Consider the following 13,883-nt stretch of genomic DNA (forward strand, 5'->3'; position numbering starts at 1 on the left):
CCACTTGTAATTCAAAGTATCTGAAAATAGGAAATTCATATCTTACTGATGGGAAAAGTGCTAACATGTTACAAGTCATCACTGTCAACACTGTCAAGCTACAGAGCAGATATGAAGTCCTTCTGTTCAGTACAACTGGAGAAATGTGTAACAAAAATATCAAGTTCATTCAACATATTGAAAAAATCTAAGTTATAGCAACAGAAAGTCTGTGTCTGAAAGATTACTGAAGTGCTCCCACTTTATAACTGATCACTGTCAACCTGCTGAGTAAATATGAAGTTATTTTTTTTTCTGTAGTACAGTAGACTCCACCTAATCGGATATCAGCTAAACGAATATATCGGCTATTGTAATATTATTTCAAAACACCAAACCCTTCCCTATATGTTTAATGTTAATTTCATCATGTAATTGAATATCGGATATATGAATATATTGGCAAATCGGATAAGAATATTCAGGAAATTTTGTTCAAAACTATGCACAATCGGATATTTTCAATATTTTTCTGACAGGAAATGGACCTGGAAGTTACGAAATTACAATCTTGCAGACAAGAAAATTTAGTTTTCATTAGATAAAAAGGAACCATTTCTTAATGAATTGTTGTCTTTATTCATTGTCTTCCTTTGTAATGTGAATTAGATGCCCTTTAAATTCAAATGGTTTGAATTTATTTATAAAAATAAAATATACAAGAGCAGTACGTTGGGAGAATTTTGATAAAACTCAAAATGCTCACAGAATCAGAAATATAATTCGAACTGAATGTACCTCCTTCTGAATAATTTATTGCAATATACATATAAATCCCTTTAGACAAGAGAAATCTGACTTTTGTCATATATAATTTTGTAACATGTGCTGGACCACACACGATGTCATGGATGCCATTTTGTTTTGTTTACAAAATGTGTGAAGCAGCCTCGAGAACCATGACCTAAATACAAACAGTCTTCAGAAAATTTAAACTTGATGCAATAATATTTTATCAATCATGATTATCTTCATAAATTCAAACTTGATTATTAAAAGAAATAAAATATATGACAAATATTATTTTAGTTTAGAGATTGTACACACAACAACAGAAAATTCCTTGATCTATTTATAGCCCAAATAGCTTACCTGTGATAAATGTAAATAATGGATATTAATTCGTTTACAACAAATGAAATAAAGACACAAACTATGTATGGTAGATATTTATTCACATAAATATTTCAGGACTTTTGAATTATTTTGAATAAAGATAGGATTTAAACTGAAAACAAATATGAGCATTACATAACCAGCTGATATTTTTTTTACACGAACATCATGGTGATAACTGATAAAAATCAATTAAGCCCTTTCTTATATATAGCAGTGGTCAGGGCTAGTAACATCTCAGGATTAGGTCTACTTATTTTTGTAGAATATTCAATGAATATACATTTATCGTCTATTTGAATATATCGGATAATGGGATATTTTTTGCTGACATTTTGGGTATCTGATTTGCCAGAGTCTACTGTACCTGATAAAACTGACAAATTTATGTGTTGGACAAGGCAAATGCAATATTCTTGCAAGAGTCTAGGTATAAATACAAATATAGGAGAATAAAAAGTTTTAACAGTGAGCATCCATAATATTAACCCAAATAATTCAGTCATTATATTCCGCTGCTCTAGGATGGCTTCATTAACTCCTGAAAGTCTAGTCAATAATAAATCTTCAATTAATCATTCAGAATTAGCTCAGGATTTACCTATCTCGATAACATAAATCAATCAGCTGATTAAGAGCACCAATCAAAATCCTGTATTCATGACATGTTTTTATAATATGTAGAGTTGAGGCCCTTGTGCGAAGCACAGTCGATCAGGGGGAGGGACTGATTTATTCGAGTTACCATAATATGGGACACTATTTGCTATTACCGTTCTTCCTCCTGATCATTTGCTATTTCTCCCTCACTGAGTTCTGTCCCTTTGTCCATCACCTCTGTATACTCCCCGTCATCTAGACTTCCTGCTAGCTCCATTAGGTTTTCTGGTAACGACAGCTGGGCAGCATCAGGAGAATGTTGTACCATCGACACCAGATCTTGTAACTGTTTTAGTTTGTCTTTTGCTGCCTTTAGTTTCCTACAATAAACAGACAATACAATGCCTAAAGGCTGTTCAAAAATTTATCCAGTGGGGGGAAGGGCTTGGAAGCACTCCAATTAATTATATATGGATGGTTGCGTTTTCATCAGAATTTTGTAAGAATCATAAAATGATATTTTTTATTTCATGGGTGGTCAGCGCCTTAAAAAAGTGCCTCTCAATCTCCCCATGCGTTTAACTCTGGAACAGCCCTAAGCTGTCCAGTGACAAATATGCATAATACTAACTTCATTTGATTTCATAGCATTTGGGTTGCTGTCACATTGACGTACATTTCACATCTCCTTTTATTTATATTCATAGTTAAAACAGCATTGCAATATGTCTAAGTTATTATCTAAGTAAGGAAGTTGGTGTTAAAGGCATATTCTAGATAGTCTCTGTGAAATCTGGAAACATCTTTCTTATGATTTGGGGACATTTAGAGCATGACTTTTGTTTCTGAACCAGTCTGATTTTGAAGACTGTATGTTGACCTGTAGATGACTTTTGTTTTTTGGGCTTCTTGGATTGCTGTCTCCTTGACATAGGAAACCGTCTGATTTTGAAGACTATAAGTTGACCTGTAGATGCCTTTTGTTTTTGTGTCTGCTTGACATAGGAAACCGTATGATTTTGAAGACTATAAGTTGACCTGTAGATGACTTTTGTTTTTTGGGTTTCTTGGATTGCTGTCTCCTTGACATAGGAAACCGTATGATTTTGAAGACTATATGTTGACCTGTAGATGACTTCTGTTTTTTGTTCTTGGATTGCTGTCTCCTTGACATAGGAGACAGTCTGATTTTGAAGACTATAAGTTGACCTGTAGATGAGTTCTGTTTTTTGTTCTTGGATTGCTGTCTCCTTGACATAGCAGACAGTCTGATTTTGAAGACTATAAGTTGACCTGTAGATGCCTTTTGTTTTTTTGGGCTTCATTAGACATATACCTAACAGAATCTTATCATCAACAATTAATATTTCAAAGTTGCCGACATGTCACTTAATTTCCTGTACATACTTGACTTTCTCTTGTATTTCTGGGTCATCACCCCAGGGACCAAGACTAGAGAGATGAGATTCTGTCCCCTCCTCGTTAGAACTACTCTCAGATTCATTTTCATCATCAGATCTTGTCTCCACACCACGTCCAGAGCGAACTATTTCTACTGGTACCTCACTGAAATAAAAGAATGCAGTAATTAACAGATATTGTCTCCACACCACATTCACAACAAACTATTTCTACTGGTACCTCACTGTAATAAAAGAATACAGTAATAAGCCTTGCTTTCATGTATTTATGTGTGCATAGTTTGATTGATTGCTGGTGTTTAATACTATTTTAACCACTCATGGCTACATTATATTGACCTGTTTTTATGGGTGTAAGAAGCAGGAATGCCCATAGAGAATTAGCAGGAAAACTGGCAATTCTAGTCAATTTAGATCGGAGTAGAAATCACCTTACAACGAGCAGAGGTAGAACTCACAATCTCAGTGTTGACACTGTAGTAATCACTGTAGATCAATAATTTAGACCACTAAACCATGGAGACCCCTTGTGTGTAGATAAAAAAGCATACTGTGAATATTAAAAGATTACCAAGGGTAGTCTGAAAATTGCTATAATGTTAGAAGTGACAACTTTGAAACAATTTACAAATGAAAAAAAGCAAAAAAAAGAACCAGTTTTTTTTATTTAAAATGTGAAATTTTCCCGTAGTGGATTGTATATATTAGAGCAGGAAGCAAAATGCTGAAAAAAATACAGTCTTTTCATGTTAAGATTGAAAATTAACCATATGAGATTGCAGAAGTTTTTTTTATTCAAATAGAAATGTACGAAAAAATAAGTGTAATTTGAGTTGAATTGGACAACGTCAACGTTTATTTATGATGTTGCTGTGAAATGTAAAGACAGATATTATCTAGGAATTAATTGTTTCATTGTACTGACAATAGCTGTTGCATGCTTCACATTTGATTTTTATAAATCAGCATTCTCCTTAGCATGAAACCTTGATCTCTCTTAATTTCAGGACTCACGTTAACTGTTCATTGTTGACAGGTATTGACCCTTGCTCTAGACGACCCTGATACGCAGCTCTCTCATCATTTTCTTTGTCCTCTTCCTCGGCCTGGTAGTACTGCATCAATGATTTTAACTGATTCAGCCTCTCTTTCACCTCTTTCAATTTTCTGAAGAAAAGTCGTGTAACAATGGAATCATTTTACTCTCTAGCCCCAAAGACGAATAATATGATATAAACAAAGATAAAAAGACAATTTTATATTCAAAGCTGTACAAAACTTTAATATGAGTAGCAATCTATTTCATCTACAATCTAATATCTCCATTTACTATTTCCTTATATAGAAAAGGACCCATTCTGTAATAACACTGTCATTTTTCTAAACACCTGTTTTCTTCCCAAGGTTTTTTGGACAGATGGATGGAGTCGAGAGGTTACTAGTGGGTGACCCAGATAATAAACTAGAGGCTCTCAAGAGCCTGTGTCGCTCACCTGATTCTACTTTGGTTTTGGAAATCATGATAAAATAGATTAAAATCATAACAGATACCCTAATAATGAGTAAGGCCAAATTTGGTTTAATATTGGCCCTGTAATTTAATAAAAAATCCTGGTGGCCATCTTGAACAGTAAATCAGCAACAAAGTAGCAACAGTTCATCAGCACCTCATAAGAAACATTTATGCCATGTTTGGTTTCATTCCATTCAGTGCACCTCTAGCAGAAGCATTTGTATGTATTTCCAATAGGGTCTTATGTTAAAGGAAGTCCCCCCGCTGGCGGCCATCGTGGATGAAGGATCAGCTTCAAAGTAACAACACTTAGTCAGCACCTCATAAGGAACATTCATGCCATGTTTGGTTTCAATCCATTCAGTGGTTCTCTTAAAGAAGACATTTGTATGTATTGTCCATAGGGTCCTTTGTTAAACACTGTACCCAGCTGTTGGCCATCTTGGATGATGGATCGGCTTCAAAGTAACAACACTTGGTCAGCACTTCATAAGGAACATTCATGCCATGTTTGGTTTCATTCCATTCAGTGGTTCTCTAAAACAAGACATTTGTATGTATTTCCCATAGGGTTCTATGTTAAACTAAGTCCCCCGCTGGCGGCCATCTTGGATGATGGATCGGCTTCAAAGTAACAACACTTGGTCAACACCTCATAAGGAACATTCATGCCATGTTTGGTTTCATTCCATTCAGTGGTTCTCTAGAAGTTCAAAATGTAAAAAGTTAACGACGACGACAGACGACGGACACCAAGTGATGAGAAAAGCTCACTTGGCCCCTAAAAATGATTTGTTTCCTGCATGAAACTTTCTCTTTTTACAGCTAAAATCCTGAAAACTAAATTTAATTTACTGTCAATTCAGACATTATTGTGCACATTTATTATTGCAATTTTTGAGGAATGGACTATAATGCTGGATTTATTGTGATTTCATGAAATCCCGCATACAGACATTTGTATCTAAATTCAGAATTTAAATTCTTATTATTGCGAAAGTCACCCCGTTGCATCATTTATATTATTAAAAACCTCGCACTATTTTCAGAGTTTACAGCAATTTGGTGTGTCCATACCTAAATTTTTCTTCAGCCTCCAACATTTTAAGGACATCTTCAGCATCATGTTCTGTAGCTTCAGCATGTTGTGATGCAGCTTCAGAGGAAGATATTCTCATCTGGGAGTTTGTTCTAGGTACAGCTGCACTGGTACCTTAAATATCAAATCAATATATAATACAGGGTCTAAAATTCAGTTAAGCAGCCATCCATCATCATCATCATCTTCTAAAATTCAGAATCATCCATTGGCATGTCTGAACCCCTAAATGTGGAAATTGAATTGCCCATCTGGTTTCTGCGGTTACTTGGTCAGCCAAATTGACCCAGATTTCCTCCAAAATATTCACTAATGTAACTGTCGACTTATTTCATCAAACTATGGTGGGAAATGACTGATCTTGTTCAATGACAAATTTCAGGTAAAGCAATATTTAATAATAATCCGGAACCAGACTCTATGAAAAACCAATATTTTAAGGATTGTGACCCAAAAAAAATCAAAACGTACAGACCCAACAATTGTAGGAATCAACCTTAATGCCAAAGGACAAAAACATAAAAGGAAAACAACAGACTAAAAGTATCAGAAATTATAAGAACAAATAATTACTATTTAAGAAATATTCAAACATTTCAGATGAATGATGATATAATTCTTCATAAAAAATATACAAATACATTTTTATACAATATTGTCTTTAATACAAAATACAACACAAACATACCGTATTAATGTATCAGTGAATGTTCATGTGTTTCATAATATATAACTTACCCTATGTGAACACCCATGAAACATGAATTTTAAACAAAGCGAGCATTAAACTATCCCATCAAAGGCCAAAACCATTAACAAAACCTGATGCAAAAACAACCCAATATACAGTATTACAATCCGCAGTCCTTAGTCTCTGTAACTTACTATTATCTTGTAGTCCATTATTCATTATATCTTCCACTCTTTCAGATCGTAGAATTTGTAACTCCTGCAGTAATTGATCCATCTTCTGTTTTTTGTCGTGTAATTCCTCCAGTTTGTTCTGTAACTGTGAACGATTGTCATCTAATGCAGCAGCAGCTTCATTAGCAGCAGCCTCTATAGCAGGATTACTTGGTCGAGTCCTGTCGTCTTTTTTCTGAAAAGTTCATTTGAATTTAAATACTGTAAATTCAGAAATTATTGTGTGCATTTATTATTGCGATTTTTGAAGAATTGACATAAATGTGAGATTAATTATTGCGATTTCAGTAAAAGCTGCATACAGATATATGCATCAGATTTCAGAATGTGAGTTCTTATGATTGTGATAATCACCCAGTCGCATTTATAAAAACCTTGCAATAATTTATGAATTTACAGTAATGGTGAAAATATTCTTTGAGCTACAAGAATGAACATTTTTCTTCAGTGTTAAGACTTAATAAACAATCATCAGTGCTGCAGTCTTTTATATTTTTTTCTTAAATCTGCAAGACTGTGAATTTTTCTTGTGTGTAAATGCCCAATAGCTTGAATGTTACTGTCTACAAAACTTACAATTTAATACAACCTTTAAGCTATTGTTTATACCTCAGTGGCACCCATCAAATTTCAATAAAATGCTTCCTGACCGCACACATTCAATTATGTAACAGCCTTAAGTGTTTACTGTTATTATTCAAATTGGCTATTAACACTGTCATGATATTGAACACTTGTTAAGCTGTAGGCAAACCTTCTAGTGTATTGCTTAAAATATAAATAGGGAATGTGTCCATGGACACAGATGATACCCCCGCATGCACATCATATAAAGTTATAAAGGGACATAACTGAAGAACGGTAAAAGTGACGCTACCCCTAATTTGTACTTGATCTGAGTTTTGTGGTAATAAGTATTGTGTATAAGTTTCATAACATTTGGTTGAGGCAAACATAAGTTAGAGAACGGAAACGAAAAATTCCATGTCCATGGACACAGATGATACCCCCGCTTGCACATCATATAAAGTTATAAAGGGACATAACTCTAGAACAGTAAAAGTGACGCCACCAAAATTCAAACATGATCTGTATTTTGTGGTAATAAGCATTGTGTATAAGTTTCATAACATTTGGTAGAGGCAAACTAAAGTTAGAGAACGGAAACCAACTTTGGGACGTACGTACGGACGGACAGACGTACAGACAGACAAGGGTAAAACTTAATGCCCCCTCCGCTACAGCGCAGGCATAAAAATCAAAACTGCTAAAAACAAAGACTTTATTCATACTTCCACTTTCCTGGAACCAGCACTGACTGTCTCCTTCAGCTCATTCCTCAGTAAGTTAAAATGTTGTCTAATGTCCTGCAGGGAGCTAGGTGTACCATCAGACTCCACGTTGGCAAAAATATTATCAGCAGCTGGGCGATTCTGACGTGGAGGCTGCTGTCCTCCTAGACTGTTCATGGATGCTATTAATAAAGGATTCAAGATTATTCAGTTTCCATGGTAAAATTTACAGATTGTAAACCAACTTATTTTCGTGGCCACTTATTTCACAATCAAGAAAAAAACATGAAAAATAAATGGCCACGAAAAAGTCCTTTAATTCTAATTAGGCATGTACTCATCTTAAGATGTGTAAATGACAAACTTTGTTTTGCACCTGTGACATTTTTTTACTGTTTCAGCCTTCTTTTCAACATGAGGATCTGGATTTAACGAATGGATTGCATTGTCTAATTCTCCATTCATAGTTTTTGTTTGATTAAATATTGCAGTAAAGACATATTTTACCTGACCATTAAGTGATACGATTAAACAATTTTAAAGTCGCACAGGTATGATTTAGTTCACAATCAATCACATTTCAATTAATGAATATAAAAATTTGTAAGGGTTCCGTGAAACCCAGTGTCTCGCCTACTTTTGCTGTTAGTCGCAGGCTCAACAAAAATGGGGAAAAAATTATTAAAAATTTTCCTCTAGATATTACTATCTTTTGATTGTAAGAAGTTCTGTTCAAGTTTGGTAAAAATCCAAGAAGGTTTATGAATCTAATAAATGTTTTAAAAACTTTTACTGCAGACTGTATGTAATGTTAACTGGAATAAAACTAAGTCCATTTATAAGTAATATACGGAAAAAAAGGAAATAAATTTTTACAAAACTTCCTTCTAGATACTAGCTTTTGATCATAAACAAGCTTCTGTCCAAGTTTGGTACAAATCTAGGATAGTTTAAGAAAGTTATTAAAATTTGAAAATCTTTAACCACAGAGTGAATGTAACGTTAACTGGCAGAAAAACTAAGTCCATTTATGAGTAAAATACGGATAAACAGAATTTTTTTTTTACAAAATTTGCTTTTGGATACTATCTTATGATCATAAACAAGCTTATTTCCAAGTTTGGTTGAAATGCAGGATAGTTTAAGAAAGTTATTAAAATTTCAAAAACTTTAACCACAGAGTGAATATTTGTGGATGCCGCTGACGACGACAACGGAATGTAGGATCGCTATGTCTCGCTTTTGTGACAAAAGTCGCAGACTCGACAAAAATGAGGATTCTTTTTAGTCATTATAAAATTTTCCATTAAACAGTAAGTTGTTTTAACTACACCAATGCCAGTATTTGCTGCACCATAGAGTTTTGGGAACACATGTTTAGCCTTTGTAATATGAAATTTAATCTGTGTCATACCAATAGCTACAACTACTCTTTTACAACAAGAAGTTTTTACTGGTCCATTTGGTGATCAGGAAATCAAAACTATAATTGCTCTGAAAATTATGTATTGTGAATTCATTTATTTTTTCGTGGGAACCAATTTTCGTGGAATGAGGAAAACTTTGATTTTGTGCTTTGGCCAATATTTGCATTCAAGCCTATGGAAAATATGTAATTCATTGAACGATTAAATGGTCAACCTGTACCCTAGAAACCCAACGAAAATTTTTGTACCCAGCGATTAATAATGAATCCACAGTTTCACCTAAAAATAAAATGGTCATCACCTGCTTTCCTACCTTCATACGCTCTGGCTTCATTAAGTTTGGCTTCAGCATCTTTCTGCAGAGCTATTAGGGATCTTTGTCTTTCTTTTAATGCTGTCATCTGTAAAATATAAAGGAAAGTATGTTTTTTTTTTTAATTGTTTCACATTTTGTCATGGCCAGGCCTTTTATAGCTGATTCTACGGTATGGGTTTTGCTCATTCTTGAAGGCTTCATGGTGACCTACAATTCCATATATCCACATCATTTGAACTCTTTTGGATAGTTGTCTCATTGTCAATGATACCACATCTCCTTATTCCATATCATATATAACTAATTTCATGATCTTACTTGTGTTGACTAGTGTTGGAAAGATTATCTAAAATGATAGATGATTTGTCTTGATAATCAATTATGTTTTCAATAATATTTAAATATGATGTATTGCGTCAAAGTTAAATATGTTTTATTCATTTTGGTGATATTTTTTATTATCATCAAAAAAGCACAATCTCATGTTAGTAACACAAGTTTAAATGACAAAGAAAATCTTTCTCATGGTTTAGATGAATTCAAAAATAATTGACTTTTGTATTAAAACAAAAATATTATCAATTATACATCAATAAATTACATGATAATACAATTCTAGTAATTTCTAATATAAACTGATTACGTTTTTGGTCTAGTTACCCAACACTACTCTTGCCCACTGCCTCAAATTTGGCAGAGAAAATTTTGGACAGTTATGAATCCCTACAACTTTTCTAATTTTGAACATGACAAAAAGAGAATGTTTTACTTAAGTCTAGTATGAAAAAAAAACCAATATTTCCTCAAAAACAAATCATCAACAAATCAGAAAAAAATGAAACTAACTGGAAAATTGACTTCTCTAACTGTGGATTAATTTTTTTTCATGGGAACTAATTTCGTGGATTGAGGAAAAAACGAATTTACCTGGATATTTGATTTCGTGGTTTTTGGCAAAGTTAGTCTGCATACAAGCCTATAGAAAATTTGTACTTCGTTGAACATTTAAATTTTAGGTTAACCATTACCTGCCCAATTCCACAAAAATTGGTATTCCAAAAAAAAGAAAAATCAAAAGTATTTTTTCACACCTGTTCTTTCTGTTGCAACAGTTTCTGGAGTAATTCCTGTTGCTGCCGCAAAGCCATCAAATCACCTTCTGGATCACCCTCATCAACATCATTATCCTGTAAAATAGAGCAACTAGTTATATGAAACAAGGTTCAATCTAGACAATACATTTAATGTTCAATATGGCTTGGTGTAACACTGATATTATACCGCATCCTCAGGCCCCCCATTTCAAAAAAGCAATCTTAACTTTGACCATAATATATATATATGTTGTGTACAAGTTGTAATTTTGTACAAATATATATATATATATATATATAACTTGTTCAGGGTCTTTTGTACAAGTTATCAGTATTTTGGTACACACTTTCTTCGTCAGGTGATACTAGTGTATTTTCAATAATTAATTGATTCACTAAAAAAAAAAAATATAAACTTCAACCCAACGTTAAGCACTGTTCTCTTTGTCATAAAACTGGAAATGGAGACACCCGATTGGTTTAGATTCTATATGTATTTTTTCATTAATACCCGATTCTATGTCTACAAAATAAATTTTAGTGTTCTTTTACTGTGTATCAGTGCTATGTAAAAGACTTTTTCTAATTCTTAGCTGATTCATCCTTTTCCTGAACTGTTGATCATTTTTATTTAATCAACTTGTGGTTCGTTTGATCTCAGTTCTTCATTGGTCAAAACTTGATTATGACATCAAATTGTCTTGCTCTCCTCTGAAATTCCCATTGTGGCGTCTTGAAAGAAGCGACCATGCCTGATGACGTCATATTGAAAGAACACATCTTTTTGCAGATTATTCAAAAAAGAAGGATTAATTTTTTCTGTATATCATCTAAAAACATTAGAGAAACAGATTCCACCACCAAATATCATGCAATACGATGTTTATCCACAATCGACAGTTAAATTTTAAATATTCAAAACACTCGGAAAGCCTCGCATTTTAAATTTGAAAATTTAATGACAGTGATAAGCTAAACTAAAGGCAGTGTTTTTTAGTTTAATCACATTATATTTAAAGGTTTACAAAATACTGATAACTTGTATAAAAATTTGTATAATTTGTACACAAAATATATACAGATCACAAAATTTGTATGAAAATAATTCATGCCACCTCAATGTCATTTCAAATGAAATTTACCTAAATAACTTGACATAAATTTCCTCGCAGTCTTCTATTCAAATCAAATTAAGAAGCAGAAATCTTATAAAGCTTATTTCTGTTCCAATTCATAAACAAGCAAATTAGGTTTTCCACATAACAAGCAAATATTAACATTTTGATTACCGAAACAATATTTCTGCTGTTTACAACAAGCTTTAGTGTATACACCTGATTTAATCATATAAAATAAACAGAAATAAATAAAACCAATACACCTATACAACAAAATACATTAAAGAAAAAAAACAAAAGCAGTTTATAATAAAACATTGACTGATTTGCAACAAATAATTAAATGAGCTTGTTTTTGTTAATTCACGACAAACACTTTCAGCATAAACCACTTGTTCCAGGTTATAATTTAGTACGTCAGACGCACGTTTCATCAATATAAGACTCCTCTGTGACCTTCAAATCATAAGAGTTGACCAATTTTAACCTATAACCCTATTCCAATTTGCATATACTAATAGTATTTTGTGGGTCATACCTGGTCAAAGTTTCGACTTGGTATTAGTGTTCTGTCAACAGAGAACGGAGAAGTGCCATCATCTAAATCCTCGTCTTCAGACATACCAAGTTTATCTTCAATTCTTGGCCGAGATGATGCACTAGGACTGCGCTCCTTAAAAGGAAACACATCCATGTACAAGAGGTCTTTTCATACCTCCATTTGTAAGAGTTACATTCTTGGAGCAAGTATTTCAATAAATAGTTTCTAATGCAATTTTCAAATTGCTGTAATAAGAATTTCAGTCAAATAAAAAAGGAATATCATATATCTATTTTCTATATGATTTGTGTTTTCCTAAAAGGAACTTTTTGTGAAAAAGATACTTTGCAGGTACTGCAGAATTTTTCCATCTTAATACTTGCCCACAAGAACAGTAACTCTTGCAAAAATAAGCAAAGGGGAAGAAAAGAGTGTTAAAGAAAAGATAAAGAAGGAAATTTACATATTTTTTTTTATATTAGAAAGTTATTTAATTTTCTTTGATGTTTTAGGTGAAATGTATCATGTTATTTACGTACTCAGGATTTTCTACTGCCAGATAATGATCATTTAAAAATTTGATTGGTTTAAGGGGGAAATTTGTGACAATTGTAAAATTTCAACAAAATGGGAAAAAAATAAGGCTAAACTCATATCGGAATATAAAATTAACTAGGGCTGTTCCATAAAAACATACATGGTAACCAGGGAAGGCATTTTCATAATGGGGTAACCACCTATAGAGGCAAATTTAGAATTTCAATTACATTTCCACTGTACTCCACACCCACCCATAGTAGAGATTTCAAAGTGCCTTCCCTGGGTCCCATATATGTTTTTATGAACAGCCTTAAAGTGAACTACACTCTTTTTAGAAAGATAAACATTTATTACAATTTTCTATTTGGCCGATGTATAATTCTCATTTTTATTCAACATATAAATTAACTTTGTGTGCACTTTTTAAAAGGTTTATTAATATTAAACAATCATTCAATAAACATGATAAATGGCTGATTGGTTGAATAATTCATAATATAAAATGATAGTTGATTATGATATTTACAAAATTGTCCATTATACAAAAAATCATTGCTTATTGAATATAGTGGATAAAATATGGTTTTAAACGGGAAGAATACTTTATTTGTTTAAAACTAAGGAAGCAACTGGAGGAGAGGGCCACTTATGTTGAACCTGGTAATTAAAGCTATTTTTTCATTCCCGTAACCACAATCAAAGTTTACAATATTTAGAACATCAAAAAAAATAGAGTAATATATTAAAGTAATTATTCCATTACAACATTTCTAAATAAATTCTAATTGATGTTAAATTTTAAGGAAAGAATTTACTTTTTTTTCTCAAACACATGTTAAATTT

At 32.7% G+C, this 13,883-nt stretch overlaps 1 protein-coding gene across 7 annotated transcripts in view; it reads right to left on the reverse strand.

Moving 5' to 3' along the window:
• The window catches only part of LOC127716649 (pericentriolar material 1 protein-like), a 66,269-nt gene that overhangs the window by 38,502 nt on the left and 13,884 nt on the right, over positions 1–13,883 (reverse strand). For 5 of the 7 annotated variants that reach the window (XM_052222896.1, XM_052222893.1, XM_052222890.1 and 2 more), the window contains 9 exons: positions 12,498–12,632; positions 10,839–10,934; positions 9,733–9,832; positions 8,005–8,186; positions 6,674–6,887; positions 5,767–5,902; positions 4,191–4,343; positions 3,163–3,321; positions 1,929–2,135 (listed from right to left, as the gene is read on the reverse strand). In XM_052222896.1, coding sequence (XP_052078856.1) covers positions 1,929–2,135; positions 3,163–3,321; positions 4,191–4,343; positions 5,767–5,902; positions 6,674–6,887; positions 8,005–8,186; positions 9,733–9,832; positions 10,839–10,934; positions 12,498–12,632 — 1,382 coding nt within the window. The remainder of the gene's footprint in view (positions 1–1,928; positions 2,136–3,162; positions 3,322–4,190; positions 4,344–5,766; positions 5,903–6,673; positions 6,888–8,004; positions 8,187–9,732; positions 9,833–10,838; positions 10,935–12,497; positions 12,633–13,883) is intronic. The other 2 variants (XM_052222894.1, XM_052222895.1) reach the window with 2 other exon arrangements.

This window comes from Mytilus californianus, unplaced genomic scaffold (genome assembly GCF_021869535.1).
Source record: "Mytilus californianus isolate M0D057914Y unplaced genomic scaffold, xbMytCali1.0.p SCAF_9, whole genome shotgun sequence".
Classification (NCBI taxonomy): Eukaryota; Metazoa; Mollusca; class Bivalvia; order Mytilida; family Mytilidae; genus Mytilus; species Mytilus californianus.